The sequence below is a fragment of the Alligator sinensis genome, unplaced genomic scaffold, assembly GCF_000455745.1.
Source record: "Alligator sinensis unplaced genomic scaffold, ASM45574v1 scaffold1290_1, whole genome shotgun sequence".
Classification (NCBI taxonomy): Eukaryota; Metazoa; Chordata; order Crocodylia; family Alligatoridae; genus Alligator; species Alligator sinensis.
The window spans coordinates 129,009-151,258 of record NW_005843103.1 but is presented as its reverse complement, the minus strand read 5'-3'; the positions used below and the strand labels follow the sequence as shown (position 1 = coordinate 151,258).

Sequence of the window (22,250 nt, the reverse complement as noted above, 5' to 3'; positions counted from 1 at the left end):
TGGAATCTACTTCCTTTACAGAGAGCCTGCATATAAGAGGCCTTAAAACAGGATTTAAATAGGACTGATGTCGTGGCAAAAGCCTTTTTCTGCCTCCTTGTATAGGGGTTCATTTCATCTAAAGAGACTAAAATTGTGCTGCATAATAGCTTTTGAGTTTCATTTTATCTGCTGGCAGGCAAGGTTCTGTGGGTAGATGTGATATCTTTTATTAGACCAACTGAATAGCTGGAAAAAATGTTATTCGCAAGCTTCCAGGCACAAACGCCTGTCTTCAGGCACAGGGAGACTGCAGAAGGATATTTGTGCCTGAAAGCTTGCAAAGAATATTTTTTCCAACTATTTAATTGGTCTAATGAAAGATACCACATCTGCCCAAAGAACCTTGCGTGCCCATGTCCTTAGACCAACATGGCTACTACCAACAACCCTGAAACATTTTATCTTCTAGCATTCCGGACATCAGAACCATCATCCTAGTGGCATAAACAATAGCAAGAGATGAGACTGTTAAAATCATATTATATTTATTACACACAGGAGATATAAAAACAACTTACCAAAATAGCATCATTTTTGCAAGTCCACAGGACCATGAAAAAAAATACTCACGTGAAGCAGACTTATGGGTTTTTTTTCGGCACTGCAGTTCCTCCTCTCTTTTTTTACCTTGTGTTGATGAAGAGAATATATTTATGCAATGAAATTTACAGATACATTACAGAAAAAAGCATAATCTAGTGCTGAAAACTGCAATAACTTGGTGATATACAGTATTCCATACTGGTGCTCATGTGGAAATATATAATATATTGGAAATATATTGCAAATAAAAATGAAGGTATAGTTTTAAATACTAAAATCAAAATAAAATAAACTCCAGGTCCACCATGAATCACACAATTCAGAGATATGAATTAGAGTCCTTTTCACTTAAACAGTCCATCTCTTCTTCTGCAGGTAGAATTCTCCTTCTCTGGCAATTGTGTTCTTGCATCAAAGCCTCTTTTTTTTTCGTTGCGTGTGAAGTTTCATCACAGTCAATACCCATGGATTCCAAATGTTGGTCTGAAGCTGGCACTTCAGTGCAAATACATTAACTTTCAAATTGCATCCTTAGAGTCTCGGAGGGGGTCAGTGCCAAGGCTGAAAGAGGACCATTCCCTTTAAACCATTAATGTTGTCCATATTTAGGGGGGGCTTCAGGAGTGCTTCTGTTTCAGCAGGTATTTCATATGCCACTTTTGCATCATTTTCTCCCCAACAAAACTAGGCTTTTCACACTGTGAAGTGGCAGGCAGTAAAGTGCTTTAACACAATGAAATATTTACATTTGGATAGATTTAGTTTTAACACTTCATGGACAAAAGTTCACAAACACTGCACCTTCTACAGCTGGCTCTTTCATAACACAACATGGTTCATGAAGGGCTGGATTCTGCTACTTTTTTTACACTGGTGCAAATACAGAGCAGGTCCATTGCCAGCAACAACTTCACCCCAGTGTATCTGAACCAAGAATTTGGCCCATTACCCAAAGCTTAGGACCTGTGAAAACCTTTAAATAAATGCTATACATAATTGTTTTCACTGAAGGCATGACCTAATCAAACAGCAAAATTCCAAATAACATGCAGCCATTACAGCTATCCCATTGATACAAAGCTAACTTTCACTTCTACAGAATGTTGTTGGACCAAACTCTGATTTTACATTTCTGTCCATCCTCTTGAGCTTATGGGCATGCTTTTTCTCTCACTTCTATCAATTTAGGCTAGTGTGATGCCATTGATTTAAGGGAAGTTACTCTAGAATTGCACTAAAGTAAGCAAGATGAGAATCAGGCCCTATATTTTTTAATGTAACACTGAACATTTGCTCATGTGAGCATCCTTCTAAATAATATGCAGGGGACTAAGTGAACATTGACCAGGAAGGGTTAACTTAGAGAGCCTAGGATTGAAACACCACTTTACACATTTTGGCACCCTTTTCTTACATTCCAGTTTTCGTTGTAGAGGTCTTCTGTCTGTGAAGTTTGCCTTTTGTGCATAAAGAAATGCCCTAAGTACTTGTGCACATCTAGCTGCAGTTTCTTTTTAAAATCTCCAGGACTTTTCTTCCGAGAGCTGATTTCCATTGGTGGACAAAACTTTTCATGTTGACGATCAGTCGGCCAGTCCGGACATCCTCATGCCCTGCTACAAGGTATTCCAAGCCTGTAAATCATTAAAGTGGTCAGGGATTGTATGGTGTAGTGCTTAAAGAGGCAGCAGCACTGACTGTTCATTTAACACCTATTCTTGAGAGAGAGAAAAAAAGCAGTGAGATCTGCAGTAGATGCTGAGTGCAAGCTGTGAATCTGCTAGTACATCATGCACCTGTACGTAGGTAGCAAGTAACAAGAGATGTGGGCAATTAGGATGCTGGATAAAAGCTGCTAATTTGTATGCCCTATTTGTAGAATGGTACTGTATTCAGAACAGAAGTTACTCAATCCTGGGTTAAATTCATTCTGTTGCAGGCTTATGCATCACTCAGATCCCAGTGAAAACCTCATTTCAGGGCAAAAGTGAGACCTGAACAGATCACCAGCTTTATCTTCCCCCTCTTCCCAGGGCCAGATGTGTCTCCCTTTGAACCCCCTTCAGTAGTGTAACTGCAGCAGGCAAGTGGGGCACCAGAATTGCTACCTGGGAGCAGTTACCACAGCAAGGGCAGCCCTGCGCAGCCACAGAAACCAGGCAGGGAGCACTGCACCAAGCAGTCCATCTGGGTAGTGGGGGGTAAGTGGAGTGAGTGAAATGTTGCTCCCCCACTTCTGAGGAGCTTTTGCTACAGCATATACAGCCCTGCACTCAGTATGTATGGAAGTGGCAGGGGAAAGCAAAAGGGGTTGCCAGGATCAGCTCCCAGTGCAGCTGATGCTGCTACAGCAGCAGTGGTAGTAACAGCATCAGTGGCAGCAGTAGCCCAGGAACCTAAGCCTTCTTTTTCACTCATTCACATGCTTCTTCCTCCCCTCCCCTCCCTTCCATCTACAGTGGTCAGCAAACCCCCGATCTCCTGAGTGCTCACTGAGCACTCTTCACCTCTGGCCCCCGCACTGGCACAGGGTGTGTGGGCATGGGAATGCAAGCAGTGAGGTGATACTACCTGGGAAACCATGAGAATAAGTAAGAGTAGTACCATAAACCTCTCCACAGGAATGTGTTAAGCTCTAGGGCTAAAAGTAAGCATAGCTTCAGAATGCAAACTGATGAGCATAATGAAGCTCGGCAAAGCAAATATCCTTTACAAATGAGGCACAGATAGCTAGTGGGCTTCTGATATTTAAAAATGTATGATCAGATGCAGGTGAACATAGCAAGTTCCATATCTTTCCCTGTCAAGAATACCCACAGTCGCAGGTTAAATGCTATTTGGTACACAATTAGCTGCAAGACATTCCCACAAGGTGGCACATCTATTAGAGACACTGGAATGAGCACTTGGAGGGTGCCTGAAGGCTTACACTTGCACTAAAAGGTGCTTCATGAGACACTCTCTCATTCAGACATTTCATAGAGATATTAGTGGTGCCCTTCAACATCTTGCCTGACTTTTGGATGCTTCTACCATCAAGTGAAGAGCATCTCCCCAGCATTATGGTACATGGCTTGTCCTTTGCTCTCAATGCCACAGTCCTGATTGGGAACTCACCTAACTTTGCTGGAATAACTCCAGTCACTTGAGAGTGGAATTGTGCCTAATACATACTTCTTTACAGGCCTAGGTTCTGATTTTGCAAAGTATTTTGCCTTGTGCCTGACTTGGAATGAATGAATCTATGTTATTTACTCACAGGTTTCCAGTTAGGCATGTCCTTGCTGAGTACCTTACTGAGTCTGGGCCACACAGGGTGGCACATTATGTAAAGAAATCTTAATGGCACAAATGGGCATTAAGGCTGACCTCAAGAGGCAAATTCCCCTGGACTAGGGTGATAATAAGGATTATTATAGTTCATAAATTAACATCTAGAGATTGCAATGAAGATTTTACAAAAACATGGCATGGATAACCATGCTTGCCATGGCCATTGTGGAGGATATTCTAGGAGTAGGAAGGAGATGTACAGGGTGGTGCTACTCTGACTTGACCCCACTAGCCCCAAGTCCTTGGCAGTAGAAAGCTGGCAGTAAGCCATCTTCATTTGTTCTAGGTCTCACATGTCTGTCCCTCTGCTGTACCTCAACACAACTGAGGATATAGTCCTTTTTTTTTTAACAAAGGAGGACTATTTTAAAAATATGAAGCCAAAAGGGATGCAAATGGCTTTCTTTTATTCGATCCAAGTTATTATTTATTCCATCTGACCTTCTGGGCACACCCAGTCCTCTTTTTGTCAAGTAAACACAGGATATGTATTAGTTTTGCCATTTGTAGGACATTTGTTAAGGCTATGTCAACAGCTCTGTTATAAATATCACTTTCCAAGAGATCTAAAATCTCTCTTAAGGAGGAAACTTGGCACATAAGCCATCAGTCAGGAAGCACAGATGATGCTGTGACTTATGTTTTTGTTTTTAATCTGCTCAGCTGCCTTTATGGAAGTAGAAAAAATACAACCAAAAATTTCACTGAGCTATCTCATTCTAGTCCTCTAGGCTGTCAGTTGCCTCCCAGATCCCTTGCTTTTAATTGTGAGAAACATTGTGTTTGTTTTTTGCTTATGCTTGGCAGAGCTATGATTAGGAAGTGGAGTCTGTTTCCTTGAGAATGACTTGAGACATTTACATATTTTGTGTTTACTGTCCTTCTAGAAAAGTTCAGTTTTGCATATGTGCATGTCTTGGAAATATTCCTCGTTGGACCTCAGCAAACTTATCATCAGAGCACCATGCTGTTGAAGTCTGATGAGTACTTTTAGTTTTCCTGGCTGGAAATCCTAAGATCCCAGCTTCTGCTCTATATCACTTTGGTTTTGTGGGACAGAGTGAAAACGTGCTATTTCTTTACAGTATTTTTCTCTCTGATCTCTTTGTAATATTTTTAGAAGATGTGTTTTCCAGAATAGCTGTGTTAGGAAATTGTTTTATGCCTGTTTTGATTGTCTCTCCTGCTGTTCATGTTTTTTATTGATCCGGAGATTGTGAAATTGTATTCAGTGAGACAAACAAGACAATTTAACCTGTTAATACAGTACTGTCAACCATCCCCAAATTGAAGAGATTGGCTTAAACTCATGAGATTTGAAAAACAATGATAAATTTGGATTTCTTTTTTATCTATCTTCTTGCCTTTGAGTCTTTAGGGTGTACTCAAGTCAAACTTGTCAAGTTTTTCTCTCTAAGAGGCAGAGAAACATTTTAGAGGAAAACTGACTTTTTTTCAATCCCAGGAGATGACATTAAAAAACACACAACTATTTCAAGACGTACAATGAAATCACAGGAGTTGGCAACATTCCCAGTAGGTTGACTTATGTCTGTAGTGTGAGCCGCTGTAAAGGTGAAGGACTCTACCTAGCCATTCTTATAGAAAGATCAGGGCCTTCACTCATATCACAACCTCCTTGTATTTATTCATTATTTAAACCCAATCAATTAGTTTAAAAAGAGTTTTCACTTCAAACACTTTGCCAGTTAGACAATTTAGGCAGCTACTCCAATTTTACACCCACAGTGGTATGACTAGGGCACTGGTATATCCAAGCTGTGGTGCTTGGGATCAGTCATATAAAGCTGTGTAACATTGGTTCTGGTCTGTCATTGGAAGCATGCATATACTTGCATGTACAAATATAAACCACAGCTTCCCTGAGTATATATGCATTTGGCTTCTTGTGACATTTTAGCTAGGAAATTTTCACATGGTCCCAGAGGTTTGAATACAAAAGGAGCACAAGCATGGCTGATGTCACACATCCCAGAGATGATGGAGGTGTCACTCTAATTGTTCTCCCTGATGCAACATCCTGAGCAGATGATTCTGAGTTCTTTTCATCAATTTAATTTCTAGTAAGTGTTACCTGTTGAAAACTGATGCATTTAAATGCAGTTTGTGCACACAGACTTGCATTTGACACATGGATGATAAATTGGTGACTTTGTACCTCTTATAAATCCTGTGAAATTAGGAACTCTCTGTAACTTATCTTTACCTCACTGGATATGGAGCCCTTTTGGAGATGGAGCCCTTCTGCCTTGTCTCCTGTCTTTTCACTTCTCTGTTGGGCTGAAACTCTAGCTAGTGGTTGAAGAGAGCTGGCGATGTGTGTTGAGTTACGAAATACACCACTAAAAGGCATTCACCTAGCAAAATAAGCTAGGACATGCTGAGAAAAACAGTCCCCTGGCAGAGATCTGGTCACCAGAGAAAAGGTTTATCGGGGAGTCACTGAGGGGAGGTTGTGGGGGAGCGTCAAGAAATCATAGAAGAGGCAGCCGTTTAATGCTTCAGTCTTCTTTGGTCACATTCAGTCCAAGCTATGGGGCAGTTGCTTGAACTTTGAGGCTACTGAGGCAGGAGCAATTCCCTGCAATTCCCTGCCTTACTGAACAAAGATGGACCCTAGGGACTCTGAAGGGCACTTAATTAGGAAAGTGGTTGTTTTTCCTAATGATCTGTAAAATCTTGTGCTTTATCTTTAAGTAAAGTAAAGGTGCAATTGGGAACTTTGTGCAAAACCTTTCTGTATCTGAACGCCTCTCAAGAGTTCAACTGTAAACCAGAAGGCTCACCCTTTTGGTGAGATTCTGGGAAAGAGAGTGTTTAAGCTATGGAGGAAGTCAGAACTATACCCTGGGCCTAGGCAATTGATCTTGGGGGGAGGGGGGTATTAGACAGAAGGGCCTGTGCTTTTGGAGTGAAGCTGGAGTCCCGTCCATGAAATAGGCTAGGATGTCTATGCTGTTCAGACTCCAGAGGCTTAATTCAGCCAGGGATCCAATGACTGGGTCCTGTGATGGCAATCTGGTGAATACCCAAAAAGGTGTTGAGCCAAATTTTGTAAGGGGGTGTCAAGTACTTGGCCATTAATAGTTACTTCAAAAGATGCACCTTCTAGTTTCCTTCAATGTCTGAGTATGAGCTATTTTAATTTATCAAGTGATGGAGTTTCATTTTACCCTCTGCTGGTAAAACTTACGATTCCCCATTGAAATATCAATAGGAGCAGCTCTACTTTTCACCAGCTGTGGGCCTGGACCATGCCACTGTTTTCTTTACAACTTTAATGCCACTACAACTCTGATCAGAATCTGGCCTTTGTGTTTATTTTTGCTTTGCATATAGAAGCATTAAACAATTGTATCTGTTTCATTAAATAAGTTTATGGGATTTTTTCAATTATTCAAGGACTTAAGAGCTTACAACTTAAAATCATGCCTAGGAATGCTGATTCTTCTGACCCTTGTACCATGATAAATATGTTAAGGAGAGTTTCTAACCACATCTATTCTACCTTTTGGTACATTATGCTGGAAGCCAAACGGTGGACTGTATCAAAAAAGATGACAAAATGATTACAAAAATCTTCACAATAACATGCTATCTTTTCAATGCTTTATGGAAGGAACTTCACAGATGACTACCCCCTCTGTCTTTTCTATTGCTTAAGTGTGTAAAGGAAATCACAGTGCCCAAGGTCTGCATTTTGATACAGTAATTCCTGAAATACATGCAAACATTGTAGTTGAAAAACATTTCCTTAGTTATCTGTTTCTAGTTTTTCTTTGAACTGTAAAAGAGAGATTTTTAGATGGATCTTGGTTTCTATGAAAAATTCTGTTGGTGTTTCTCAGTTCCTGACATGATCACAGAGGCAACATGCACTGTTTTATGGGGATTGGTAATGGTTCATTTCAAACCTAAAAGCCTGCTCACTGAAAGAAGATGAGTAAAGCTGATGACGCTGAAGCATCCCACCTCCCCCTGAAGAGAGAGCTACATGTATAACTTTAAAATGTAAATAAATTCAATATTATTTGTGAAGGAGGAATTCTAAATATGTGCTCCCTTGGGAGTAGATCATAACTGCACAGTAGTAATATGACCTGATTTAGAACTAAAGCCTGAATGTGGGGTTATGGATCTGTAGAAAAATTAGACTTGAAAAGAGCTCTGTCTCAGAGGTGCCTGGCATGCAACTGCTTTCAGCCACCAGAGCAGTGTGTGGGATAGGGTAGGGTGAGTCAGAGCAGGTTGTGGTATGGTAGTTTTACTTTACAAACAGTGATTTCACTCTTCACAGCACACGGCATGATTAAGGCTTTTCTATATAAAAATCAAAATTCCCCTCAATTTGCTTTCGGAATTTAAATGATGGAGTAAATCCAGTGTGTCAGTCAGCAGGCACTATAAATTAAATACACTGGGGGGATGGGATAAAAGAACAAGGAAGAGATCAGTATGAATATGATGGGGATGTGCTATTCGTGGAGTCAAAACCAAATACCTACCAGGATTAAGGATTGGACAAGTACAGCCTCTGTTAGTCCAGGATTCTGGGTAGAGAGTCCGCTTTCCTCGGAGAATTTTAAGCTTTGTTGATTTCAACACTTTCTTGATCTTCACGTTGACTTCTGCATGGGAGCCCTTGTCATGAGCTGATAAAATCTTTGTTTTTACCACTGGGAGGAAATACGTAAAAAAACCAGAAATCTATCAAATGCCTTTTGCTCAGCTCTTTCTAACACAGTGCTGGGCAGCAGCGTTAAAGACCAGTGTGTATGGTCTTTGCAAAATTAGCATGGCACATGTCAAAACTTCATTCTTGCCCGTGTGTCTTATGGTCAGAAGGGTGACATGCAGAACCGCATCAAAGCTTTCTGTTGCTGGAGAGAAAGCTGGAGTAGCTTTACTTGAACAGCAACTATGGCAGATACCAGGTCAGCCTATGCTCACTGTCAAGGTCAGTGAGTCTCAAATAGACAAATGGTGCCCCTGGCTGCTTCTCTAGGGGATTTGGCTCCTGCCCTCTGCCCCACACCAGCCCCTGCAGAGAGCACCCTAAACAGCATGCTCTGTGGCGGGGCAAGATGGACATGGGGCCATGGAACTGTACTTTTCAGTCTGGCTTGCTTTCCTGCTCTTCCCAAGCTCCTAGAGCTTGTGGGAGGGGTTGAGGGGGCAGGTGGCTCCTGTTGCTGGCATGCAAGTTGCCAGAGGAACATCCACTGTGGTGGGGGCTGCATTTGCCCCCTCAGATACAGATCAGCAGCAGGGAGGGGGAAGACAGTGGAAAGAGTAGGACACAGCAGAGTTGTGCTCCTGCTGCCCTTAAATGACACCAGCTTCTGCACCTCCAGGAGCCACTGTCACCCCCTTCTACCTCCTGCAGGGGTATCTGCTTCCTTCAGGGAGTCGAATGACCCATCGCCAAGCTCTCCAATCTGTCCCTGCCAACACAGAGCACCATGCGGCATCCCCCACTGTGCTCCCAGACATGGCCCCCCCACCCCACATATGCTTCCAAGGTGCCCTGGGGTGTGAGGAGAAAGAAATGCATTACTTTTTAAAATGGGATGCTGCTAAGCTCAGAAAAGTGATGGAGGAGGGCTAGAGTCAAAAAGGTTGAGAAGGACTGTTCAAGTGAGATGCTGAGTAGCAGCCAACAGCTGCTGGGACCTGGTCACTGCCACTGAGCTCAGTAGGAACAGCTGCTTGCTCAGAACCTCTGACAATCAGGTTTCTACAGGGGGGCTGAAGAACTCAAGGTCAGGCCCCCATTTTTGCAAAATTGTTACATATGCATAAAGCAGAGTGAGAAACCCTAGAAGAACATGGCCCTCATCCTGCCCGCTGAGCTACCAACCCTCCTGTACAAAACCTTTTAAGTACCACTTTCATGCTAGGTGAGGGGCTGCAGAAGTGACCTCTGAGACAGCAATGATATTTGCCTACAGTGGTATTTAACAGCTTCTTATGAGGTTGCTTTGTTTGGAATATGTGTTAAAAAGCCTGAGAAGACTCTCCTCCGATGCAGACTCCCTCTTCAAGCTTGTGATGTGCCCTACAATTCATCTCTCTGTAATTTAGCTGACACCCTTGAACACTAAGTGATGAAAGGGTGGGAGGCCTGAGTGCACTTTAGATAAGATTTATGAAGTTGTTTTTTACTTTTATTTCTTATCTTTTGCAAGATTAAACACTGTCACTATCGCAGGCAGGAAGCAAAGCAAAGCAGGCTCAAATATTTTTTTCTAATACCACTAAGCCGGGGCCATATTTCAGTGATATGCGGCCCCTTGAACTTCTCCCCGTGGGTCACACTGCGGTCGGCAATAGTATGGATTATTTCTCAATGTATTTTAAACCCTAGCACGAGACAGAGCAGGTGCAAGAAATGTTGAAAGCTTATGAAATGAAGGGAGTGTTGTACAAAGCATTCCTTCCTTGGTATGGTGTGAGGAGACAGTTCATTGGTACTGCCTGGAGGAATCACTGCAGACAAACTTTTCTCTTTACTCCTATAAATCTCAATATGCAAATGTACTAATCTTATCCCATTTCAAAAGCTTTGAGCTGTTCTTGAAGGGATGTGGGGCAGACCTTAAAAGCTAGGAGAACTGCCTTTTCTGTGAAAGCAGAAAGGGGTCTGTGACTGTCACTAGCACTCCCTCCTATGATACACCAGAGCCCAGACTGAGTGGTTTGCTTGTAGACAGTGGTTTTCCCCTTGAGTATCAGCACTTGATCAGTGAGATAGGAAGGGGAACAGGATGCTTTATTATGGTTGACCTTAATACATACACTAATACTTAACACACTGTACAGAGAGTGAAAGAGATTTAAAATTTTGTAGAGTCCCAAATATAGAGGTGATAAGCATCAAATTACTCATACAATTTTTGCATTGAAATAGATTTTCAGGGTTGCAAGAAAGGCAAGCCAGAGTGCCAGATCCATAAATAAATCAGTAATTATCTTCATAATCGCTTCTTTAAGACTGTCCCGGGTTTGATCAGGACTGAAATAAATTGGTTATCTACAAATTGATGTGCTTGCTGAGCTTTCCTGAGAATCCCTCCCCATTTCCCACCCCATGACTGTTTTTTCTTGCAGTACATTATGTAAGCTTTCTGACATTCTTCAGTGTATGCCAGTTCTGTGGGGTGCACACTGGTCCAGCTCTTCTCATACCCTTATACAGATTCATAAAACAATCCTTTAAAAATAACCCATCTCAACAGTAATAACTTCCTCTTGCGACTTACCATATGTATACTTCATTCCACAGAAGACCTGGGGATTCCCTAAAACTTGTTCTTTACATTCACATTTACCTACGAAAAGAAAACAAACAAATGCTTCGTACTGTGAGATAATCTTTAAAGAGAAAGATGGACGACTGGTCCTGGGGCATATAGCCTTCCTGAGTGGGTAGTGATTTTGATGAGGCCAAGATTTTACTCTGGTGCTCTGAAGCACATGCTTATCTTTCAGAACACAATGACATCTTAAGCTTATTTATGACCTGGTTGGAGTTTTCCCATTTTTACTTTTTAATAATATAAACTCTTTAATCACCTAAGACTCTGCTCCACCCAAGAATTTCCTGTGCTGGAGAAATGTTCAGGAAGAGAGATCCACAATCTCCTTCAAGATATAGGAGTGATGCCAAGGGTGGTGAGCCCAGGGACTTCCCAAAGAAGTAAATGATATCTGTAGTATACCCCTCTTTTCCATAGTAAGTCCTGTGGAACTAGGGGTCTGCCAGGGTTTTTGTGCTAAGCCCCTGACCTATCAACAAATTACTCAGGAGCTTAATTTTCTGTGAGTAGTTCCACATAGACTTCAACAGGATGTACTCCTGGGCTCAACATTAATCACAGCGCTTTCCACATAAGATACACTTAAAAGGTCTTAGTACAGGAACATGAAGTTTCGGATAATTATTCTGCAAGGCAAATGAGTTGTTTTTGTGACTGAAATAAAGAAAAGCAAAATGCCCATTATTTTTTTAAAACCTAAGATAAATGGGTGGAAGGCAGGTTTTCATCCCTTCCCACCCCACTAACTTGTTTCCAAGATTTTTAGAACAAACTATTGCAAAAAATGACATTTGCATGCTTACTTGATCAAATGTAACTATTTCAAAACAGCATGTGTACTGTCATCCATCTATAATACAGAGAGGCCCCAACTGTGGAATTATTACATTGGTGAATAGTAGTCAAAGGGACTACTTGTCTGAGTAAACACTTGCCAGCAGAAAAATTGCATGATTAGGCCTAATAATAATCTCACACACCAGCAATATTATATTATTAGCTACTAGACAAATAATTTCCCGAGTTGAAACTGCACCTGAAACGTTCAGTAGTCAGGAACCAGATCATAAACCACTATTGCTGCCATCCTTAACCAGGCTGTCTGGGAAAGTTATGCTGATGTTTTAGAAATGTTTTAATTGCATCTCAAATTAATTTAGTATCAATTTATTTAAAAAAACTGTTTACTCAATGGGATGTGACAGTTCTATGTATATGTGACATAAGGGACCTCCTTAAAATATTACAGCAAAAGCAAGACAAAACAAACATCAGCATTTCAAAACAGAAGTCCCCAAAATCAGAGCTCAACCTGAAAACCTAGGCAGATGCTCCAGCTACCAATCCCTACAGCCTGGATCCATGTTTTAAAATGAAAGTGTTTAGACATTGGATATTCTTTTATTAATGAATCAAATAATTCTTTTAAGTTTTCTTAGGCCTTTTTTTTGGTAACTGAACAATACTGGATGTTGGACAATACATTCTTTACTGTCACCTTTGCTAAGACATTAATCCAAAGCAATGCTCTGTTGCCTTTCCACAAATCACTTAAAAAAAAACTTTCCTTGTTCCTAGGAACAATCTCTTAGTAACAGGCATGGGGATGAGAAAAATATTTGAATCAGTTATCTCACCTGAATGCCGAAGAGCTGAGAATCCTTGTTCATCTTCCCATCCCCATCTTGGCTCACTTTCATTAAACACTGCGTGGAAATCGGGTATCTCATGATGCCAGTATATATCTGCACTGTTTTAATGAAAGAAAACCATGAATATTTCTTATGGAGTTAATGGTCAAAGTCAAGAGAATTCTCACACTTACTGTTAACTCTCTAGTTCCCAGAAATTGGTCTAGAAGTTTCTCCAGATGCATTGATATAATAAAACTATTTTTGTGTGTTTTATGAAGTGAAACATTTGGGCATTGTACACTCCTAAATTTGTATTATGAATCCATGGGTGGTATAAAGTAATATTTTAGAACTCAGTGAGTATAATACAGAAGGTCCACAAAATTATGTATTTATATACCTTGGCCTAAAGACAGTACTAGGCCTCCTTAGATAGCTTGATTTAAAATGCATTATTCTCCAGCATCTAAGAGATTGACTTTGCTTCTTCTGAAGTCTATGGAAGTTTTGTCATGGACTTCATGGGAGCAGGAGTGAGCCTCTCACTCTTGCTTCAAAATACAGTGAGTAACATGGAAGAACACTACAAAAACCCAGAAAAGTACCAGAACCAAATACTTAGATGCCAGGAGGGGGAGACGATATGTCATGATCTGTGTTACTACAATAGAAATGGCCCACTCTCCTGATATATCATTATTCATAACTTAAATGTATTACAACCACCAATCCTGTTTCTCTATCATGTAAAAGGCTGATGATGCAGTGAGTCTGACGATGGTGAGGCCAACATGTCCCCTCTGCATATGCTCACAAGGCTGAATGGACTTCTTGCTTTAATAGAAATCACTCTGATGGCCCTTAATGGGCTTTGTGCTCTACAGGAGGACAGATAGGGAGGACAGGGGAAGGGGACCAGTGAAACACATAATTGGCTGTGTGCTGCCACACCGCCCATCCCCTGCCCTGCTATAGCAACACCTCCTGTGTTCTCTCTGTGATGACTATGGAACAGTTGTAGAACAACTTAGCTAATGGCAGGAGAGTTACAGCTGGTGTTGTGTGCCCACACAGGGAACACTTCCATATAAATATAGGTATAGCATCCTGCTTGGAGGGAGGAGCACAGGCATAGCAGCAAGCAGTGCAGAGGAGGCAAAAGGAAATCAGCCTGTGCTCCTGGCTGGATCGCTAGCAGCAGTTGCAGCAATTCTGTGAATTATTCTTTTTATAAATAGCCAATGTAGTTCTAAGAAACGTGGGGTCTTCCATGATGATACCCACCACGAGGCACAGGAAACAACAAGCTTTCAGTCGTCTGTGACTCTCTCAACAGATTACTCCATGGGAGGAGTCTGCTCTGGCCCAGTACTTGCAATAGGGTTTTGTTCATATGCTGTAGTGTATATCATGAGAGTTTCTGTAGTTTAAACCCAAATAAGGTCTCTTTTTAAAATCTGGGGGATGTGTGTCCATGATGTAACTGTATGTGTGTCTAGAGCAGTGGTTCTCAACGTTTTTAGACTCAAGGAACCCCCCTTCATAGTTTTTTGGAATTTAGGGGTACCTTGGCTGAGAACCACTGAGCTAGAATCTAGCTGGTGTTAAGTGAAGGCAGGAGGAAGGCTCTAACTTCACTGTGCCTTGATTATTCCACCATCTACCTCCTCCCAGCCCCTGGTCTGTACCTGAGGGGGCAGGTGCTGCTCCTCTGGGGAGCAGACTGCCAGTGACCAGAGCCACATGCACAGTCAGTCCCTCCCACCAGCCCTGGGTGCATGGCAGGAGGGGAAGGGGACCTGGAGACAAGCTAGGCTGAAAAGTGCAGTCCCATAGCCCTGTGGCTGCCCAACTGCTTCTGCACACGCACACACAGCACTGCACACTGCTAGGAGCATGGGGGCTGGCATGGGAGCTGCCAGGGGACGGGGATCAGCTCTGGGCCCTGCTTGTCCGAGGGACGCTAGGGGTGCCCACTCATATGAGAGAGGAGCAGCAATAGCTTACTTTCTGCCACGGTATCTGGGCATTCTGGCACTCTTAGAAGGATCAAGAATCACTGGTCTAGAGCAATAATATGTCCACTCACCTGCTGATGCAGTCACCTGTAAGTGGGTCACAGCTTCCAGCACAGTCACATGGCCTGCAACCATACTCTCCAAAGCCCCAGTATCCCACCATACACTGGTCACACTGAGGACCTGCCACTCCAGGCTTGCAGGGGCAATCACCATTGCTGGGGTCACAGAAGGTACTTGTGCTGAAGGGAAGTATAGCTGATCCAACAGGATGGCAGAAACACACTGGAGTATCAAAACACACATGAGGGAAGTGTATGTATGTTGGAAAGTGAGCACAACAAGGTGTTTATGCAAACAGATTTGTTCACCCATCTCAGGGCTCAGCTTGATGTACTTATTATTTTACATTACTAGGGGCAAAGAGTAAGTAAGTAGGTTGATATAGTTATCAAAGGGAAGTTAAATCAAATGACACCTGACAGAAATGCAAAACCTCTGAGATTAAATAGTGTGAGACACATGCCAAACCACTAATGGATCTAATAATGATTATGAGGTTTCTGGATTTTCTTTCCCTTACTTGCATGAACCTGAACAAAATAATTCCCTCTGGAAATGGCAAGACTTTGACTAAGTATGATCTATAACAAAAGTTAATTTATTCTGGGCTTGCATTATGTTTTGCCAGAAGTGAGCAGTACTAAATTAGGGCATATAAGAACTGCCATTTACTGGGTCAGACCACAGGTCCATCTTGCCCAGTATCCTATGTCATACATGGGGAGACAGTGAGTGCTGAAAGGGAGAGTGAACTGGGCATTACCAGGGTTTTGCCGCTGTTCCTCTCCCATGTGCAGCTTCCAGAATTTAGGGCGCAGACAGAGTGCAGCTCCCTGCTGTAACTGAGAGTGCTTTGCAGGATGCGTTCTGAGTTACTACAATCCCCCGGACCAAACAGAAGTTCACTGTTGGTTACAGGGGGAGGGGAATCTAGCTGCTGGCTCAGAGGCCGCAGCCAGTTTCCCCTAGCAGTGCCCCCTCCTCCCTGTGAGGCTGTGCTGTTTTCAGAATGGGAGCGGGGAAAGGGAGCTGAGGGAGCTCATTCTAGGGGTTTCTCATATAGCACTGGAGGGTGGGGTGGGTGAATTGGAGCCCCCCGCTACTTCAGGGGGCTCCAATACACCCATCCCTCCCTCCAGCAGGGACTGAAAAAAACCCAGACTGAGCTTCTTCCTCTCCCTTCCCCCCTCCCATTCTGAAAACAGTGACAGGCTGGGAGGCAGCACAGAAAGAAGTTACAGGAGAGGAAACATCTTCATCTGACCCCTCATGCAATGAGGGTTCAGATTTTCACTTGACTGGCCATTTTTGAAGCAGTCGTGTACTTGTGTTTAGTCATGGCTATAGACCACTTTCTGTGGCCTGATCTGGTGAAAATTTTCACTTCTATTTGCACCCTTAAGGTCTAGTAAGTTCTGATTCATAGGCTGTATCCCTAACTCCCATGCTCAATAGCTACTGATGCACCTTTCCTCCAATAATTTGTCCAATCCCATTTTTGGATCTGGCAAAGCTGTCAGCTTCCATAACATCTTGTGGCAATGAGTTACATACTTTAATTACGTGCTGTGTGAAAAAGAAATTCCTTTTGCTAGTTTTAAAATTTGAAGTTTCATTTTGTGACCCCTTGTTCTTGTATTGTGAGAGACAATAAATAATAAATCCCTCTTTACTTTCTCTTCACCGTTTACTATTTTGTAAACCCTTATATAATGTTCTTCCTCAAGTGTCTCTTTTCTAAGCGGAATAGGCCTTGCCTCTTTAGTTACTCCTCTATGGAAGCCCCTCCATACCACTAATCATCACTGCTGCCTTTCTCTATTCAAGATGTGAATGCAACATGGATTTAGTCCGCTTATAGCACCAGGATCCTACTTCAGCAAAGTATACACCTCATTGTATGATGTGCATTTAAGTATCTTGTGGAATCAGGATTTGGATACTTTTCCACTCTACAGAAGTGAAGCCTAATGTACCTACTTTTTGAAGTCACAATTAATATTGTTGCAAGAGGAGTTGAAATAAATCATTAAAAAACCCCAAATCATAGAAAATAGGTCTTCTTTGTCATTCTTCTTTCAAAACAAATTAAACTAGATATTTTGAAGTGCTGATTAAAAAATGAACACACTGATAACAAAGGGCCACAATAGCTACAAATGCCATTCAGTTGTTGTATAAAACCTGAAACATGGATTTTCCAGAGGTGTGTTCGTTTTATGAACCGAAATCCAAAAACACTCATTGTTATTGATCAAGGAGGGGATTCTATTCTTTGATGTTTCTCTGTTCTGCTCAATAGTCTCTTATCGCAGCAGTTCTCCATTTTATTGGAAGGTGTTAGAAGTGTTTTTTTTCTGAAGATCACAGTGTGAGTCAGTACAGCAGCCAGAAGGATTACTAGCTAGTGAGGTGACTTTGGAAGGGAGTTGGGGCATGGGAATGAAGAGGCAAATCCTTCACCCCAGAATGGAGGAATTTGGAAGCAGCACTACAAGGGAAAGTTTGAAATGCCAGATCGCAGCCAGCAAGGCCAGCCATACCTTGTCATGCATCCAAAGATGCATCTCAAGCCGGTCCAGAGAGGTGATACTCCCCCTCTATGCGACTTTGGTCAGGCCGCAGTTGGAGTACTGCGTCCAGTACTGGGCGCCACACTTCAAAAGGGATGTGGGCAGCCTGGAGAGGGTTCAGAGGAGGGCCACCCGCTTGGTGAGAGGGCAGCAGGACAGGCCCTACGAGGAGAGACTGAAGGACCTGAACCTGTTCAGCCTCAGCAAGAGGAGGTTGAGGGGGGACCTGGTGGCTGCCTACAAGTTCATCGGGGGGATCAACAGCAAATAGGTTTTCTTTTCTCCCCAGCACCACCTGGGGTGACGAGGAACAATGGTATTAAGCTGATGGAGAATAGGTTTAGGTTAGAGATCAGAAGGCAATATTTTACAGTTAGGGTGGCCAAAATCTGGAACCAACTTCCCAGGGAAGTGGTCTTCGCCCCTACCTTGGGCAAATTCAAGAGGAGGTTGGATGATCACCTGTCTGGGGTCTTGTGAACCCAGCATTCATTCCTGCCTGTGGCAGGGGGTCAGGCTAGATTATCTGTTCAGGTCCCTCCTGACCCTAGCTACTATGAAACTATGAAATATCCCTTCTCTTCCTTCTTTCTGCTCCCTTTTTTAATTTTTCAGATATTATCTGGATCTCTTGTTGGAAAAAGGGGGAACTGGAGACAATGGAAAAAGGGGAATTCTGGGGGAAAATGTTGATAGAAACTCAAACACCAAAAGATTTAAATTTGGAAAGATTATCACAATACTGCTTGGGAGCTGTAGTTCCGCTGTCTCATGCTCCTATTCTTCATTTTAGCCTGTGTCCCAGGTTAGACAACATCTCCCATGACACAACATTTTCTCTGTTTCTGAAAAGAGGAAGCTTCATTAGTATCTCTAGCCCAGACACTTTATGGAAATGTAGTCCAGCTGGGGAGCCCACCCCAGAGAGGAGTACAAGGGCATGAGGCAACACAGTTACCACCAAGGATCCAGGTTTTCTGTCTCCTACGGAAAAATGGAGAAAACCACGGATTTTCCCCTTTACTGGAGGAAAACACAGATTTCTCATTTTACTGGAGAATTTTGCAGTTTTGCAAAGAGCCCTCTGCAGGCTGGCAGACTTCTAGCCTGCAGGGGGCTGGGAAGGAGCAGGAGGAGGGTGGTCAGGCAGGGAGCTCCATGTGTATGGATATGCACATGACCTCCAGGCAGCCTGCAGGTAAGCAGGGGTGGGGGGCGATTGAAGCCCCCATAGGGAGAGAGGGAGGGAGCTGGGCAGGGCTGGGTCTGCTGCCTTGCCAGACAGTGCCTAGGGCTTGGGGCCTGGGGCTGCAATGCACAGGGTCCCAGTGGGGAGTGGGGCAGGGTTGCAGGCAGCTCATCTGGGGGAAAGTGGGGGGGAAGGGGCTAGCTTCCTGCTGCTCTGTGCACTCTTGGGGGCAGGGGGGAACCCATGCCCCCCAGGCTGGTGCGCAGGATGGAGAAGGCTTGAGCTCTTACCCTGCTGCCCTCCCCCAGGCCCTCCACAGCCTGGCGGGTGCGACTCAGCACTGCAGGGAATAGTGGAGCCACATGGGGATCTCCTTGCCATTGCGAGCTCCGCCCTGACCTGGAGACATTCCCTATGTGCATGGCAGCAGCAGGGGCAGTGGCGCAGGGTTGTGCCCCCCACTGCTGCCACGTGGGCAGGGGATGCATCACCAGAGCAGCATGGAGCTCACAGCAGCAAGGAGATTCCTGTGTGGCTCTGCTGTTCCCTGCAGTGCTGGGTCGCACCCGCCAGGCTGTGGAGGCCCCGGGGGAGGGCAGCAGGGTGGAAAGCCTGAGCCTGCAGCCTGAGCCTGCCCCTGCCCTGCACACAGATCTGGGGGCATGGGTCCCCCTGCCCCCTGGGAGTGTGCAGAGTGGCAGGGAGCTGCCTTCCCCCACCTCCCGCCCCTGCCCCCTCAGCAGGCAGGCAGCAGGGGGGGAAGCCAGACTCTATGTGTTGCTCCACTGCAGCAGCGCTGCTTCCTTCTGGGGACAGGCCCCATAGCCCTGGCAGCTAGAGGCCCCCTCCAGCTGGGGTGGGGGGCGAGGGGCAGCAGCAGGGCTGTAGGGGGCATGAGGAGTACAAGCAGGGCCAGTGAGCTGTGGGGGAGGAGCAAGGGGCATAAGCAGGGCCAGGGGACTGGGCAGGGGAAGTGAGGGGCACCAGCAGGGCCGGGGAGTGGGGGGAGTGAGGAGCCTTTCATTTTAATCACAGATTTTAGGGTTTTTATCCGAGAATTTGCAAGTTTTTTATCAGAGAATTTGCAAATTTTTTCATCAGGAAAAAACAGGATCCCAGGACTCCCAGGAAGCACAGCAGCAGCATTTCAAAATCTATATAAATTTCCATTTCCTGAAACTTGATTTTTGATGAAAAAGCAAAATCAAGATGCTTATGGAAAGCTGGCACTTTTTATGCAAATATTTTCATGTAAACCAAAGCACAACTTTCTATGGGGGAGGGGTTGGGGGGTTTCCCCCCCCTTTGTTACTGTGGAGATAAGAAAAGGTTAGGTACTGCATACAGCATAACCAAGGTTTGCTTTAAAATACTTATTGCTATGCACATATCTTTTAATCTGATCTGATTACATTTTTGTGGTTTTCAGGCTTTGACGCACCTAAATTAGAGCTTTTAATATTAATTCATCTCTAATATTGGCAGTCAGTTTACAGTAGTGATGGTTGTTCCAGAGTCTATGCCAAAACACTCCAAACTTTCCCCACCCCTGCCATTCCCAAACTAATATAATTACATCAAATTAGAAGATTAAAACACCTCTCCACAAACTGCATAACTAGCTGCAGGCAGTGAACTCCAGTATCTCTAATAACATTGTTTTCAACAGTGCTCACTGAGGCTTTCACACCTTTCTCTTGAAATCCATACCTGACACCTGCATCCAAGTGTTCTATTTTCTTATTAGATGCAATGCATATTTATGACATTCTTCAACTTCTTTACAGGAAGTAAAATCATCTATCTTCTTCAGGTCTCTGGCACTCAGTGGAGTAATTTAATGAGCAAGATAAGCGGATAGACAATTAAGTCAATACAGTTCTGTTTCCTTCATCCAGTGATGAATCTGACCCAGTATGCTACATTTTAGTTACAAGTTTTTCACATTTCTTCCATAAAAGATGCATTTTGGAGACTGACTTAAAACAGCTTAATGGATTGCTCCTATCTCTGTGAAGGGGGTTGGATCAGAATACCCTTGAAATCCCTTCCAGCCCTATGATTCTGCAATAACATAGGTAGATGGTTGCTAAAATTACATCTATGAATGCTGTTATGAAAGATCCGATATGAACACAGGAAGAAACTGGACTCAATCAATGGCAAACTCAGTTAATTTTATTTTCTTAATTTTCCTTTTGCAGCCAGAAAGACTCATCTTTTCAAAGACATCTCAATCTTACAGCTGCTTGCCTAATTTGTTATGTGTTGCTTTGGAGATCTGGAAGCAGATGCAAAACTATTTTCTCCCTAAACCCTAGCAATGAAGCATTCACGTGTGTTATGGGGGCTGTAGCTCTGATGCAGGTCTCGGGTATAAAACTTCTTTTCATTATTGAACTGAGGTAAAGAGGCTTTTGTGCAGGTCAGATTTGTCACTGGAAGCTGATTTGCCAGTTATATAAAGAGAAACTACAAGCTCTCAGTCTCCTCACTTTCCCTAGAAAAGGATTTATTTTTTTTTACTTTCCTAAGGGTTAAGGGGCATAAAGATTATTCAAGCAATGCAACAACTCTTTATTCATCTTAACTAGGATGCTCAGTTCTGCAGTGGTACTTCAGTAGGGGGCATGGCTACCTGTTGATCGACTTCCTGTCGATTCTGATCCAGATAAAAACCCAGGATGATGTTCTAGAGCAGGGCTGGTGTCGGCTACTCCCGGGGCCGCTCCAGCACGGGCTGGGGTGAGTGCAGACAAGTAGAGCCCTGGACAGCTCAGGGCACAGCACTCACCCCAGCCCCCGCTGGAGCAGCCCCGGCAAGCAGCTCAATGCCAAGTGGTCGCAGTCAGGCTGGTGGTGCCTGCGCAGCAGCACAGGATGCTGTGCGATGGCGCTCCATCCCTGCCCACTTGCATGTACCCCCTAGGGCCATCTCAACTACGCCCAGGGACACGTGTACCCCCAGTTGATAACCCCTGTTCTAGAGCCTTACAAACCCTTTCCCAGGACTTACTCCTCTGGATTTGGCCAGACCAGAATTACAGAAAATAGAGAGGGGGAAGAAGGGCCATTAAGTCCACATCAGGCCTAGCCTTCAATTAGACTGTATAAGCACAAGAGCCTGCTATGACTAAACTCACCAGGAGACCAATCTGTCTCTTCCACAGATTGAAATGTAATACTATGAAGAGGCCAAGTTGCATCAGTGTAATATTGTATACAGGTTTCCTTCAATTTATGCAGTACGTGCATTTCCGGAGAATGGTGTGTAAATTGAATTCACATAAAGCGAACCCATTTTACAATGTAACAAATAGGGATAGGTTCCCATGGTGGGGAGGGAGGGAGGGAGTGAAGCTGGGACTATGGAAGGGGCAGGGGGAAGGGTGCCGCTCCCGTGGCTACACAAGGCAGCAAAGCAGAGGGAACAGAGTGGCACTTACCCCAGCCCCAGCTGCAGCGGCCCCAGGAGCGGCCTGCACCAGCTCGCTGCACCAGGGCATGGTGGAGCC

The 22,250-nt window shown here is 43.8% G+C and overlaps 1 protein-coding gene across 3 annotated transcripts in view; it reads right to left on the bottom strand.

Moving 5' to 3' along the window:
• Positions 1-411: 411 nt before the first annotated feature.
• The window catches only part of NTN4 (netrin 4), an 84,536-nt gene continuing 62,697 nt past the window's right edge, over positions 412-22,250 (bottom strand). Inside the window, exons 6-11 of one of the 3 annotated variants that reach the window (XR_003092127.1) lie at positions 14,982-15,195; positions 12,896-13,008; positions 11,202-11,270; positions 8,445-8,615; positions 2,000-2,219; positions 412-669 (exon numbers count right to left, since the gene is read on the bottom strand). Coding sequence is in view for 2 of the 3 variants with exons in the window: in XM_025193804.1 (XP_025049589.1) it covers positions 2,083-2,219; positions 8,445-8,615; positions 11,202-11,270; positions 12,896-13,008; positions 14,982-15,195 (704 nt within the window). In the remaining variant the exon portion in view is untranslated. Of the gene's footprint in view, positions 2,220-8,444; positions 8,616-11,201; positions 11,271-12,895; positions 13,009-14,981; positions 15,196-22,250 lie in introns of all 3 variants that reach the window. The other 2 variants (XM_025193804.1, XM_006037357.3) reach the window with 2 other exon arrangements.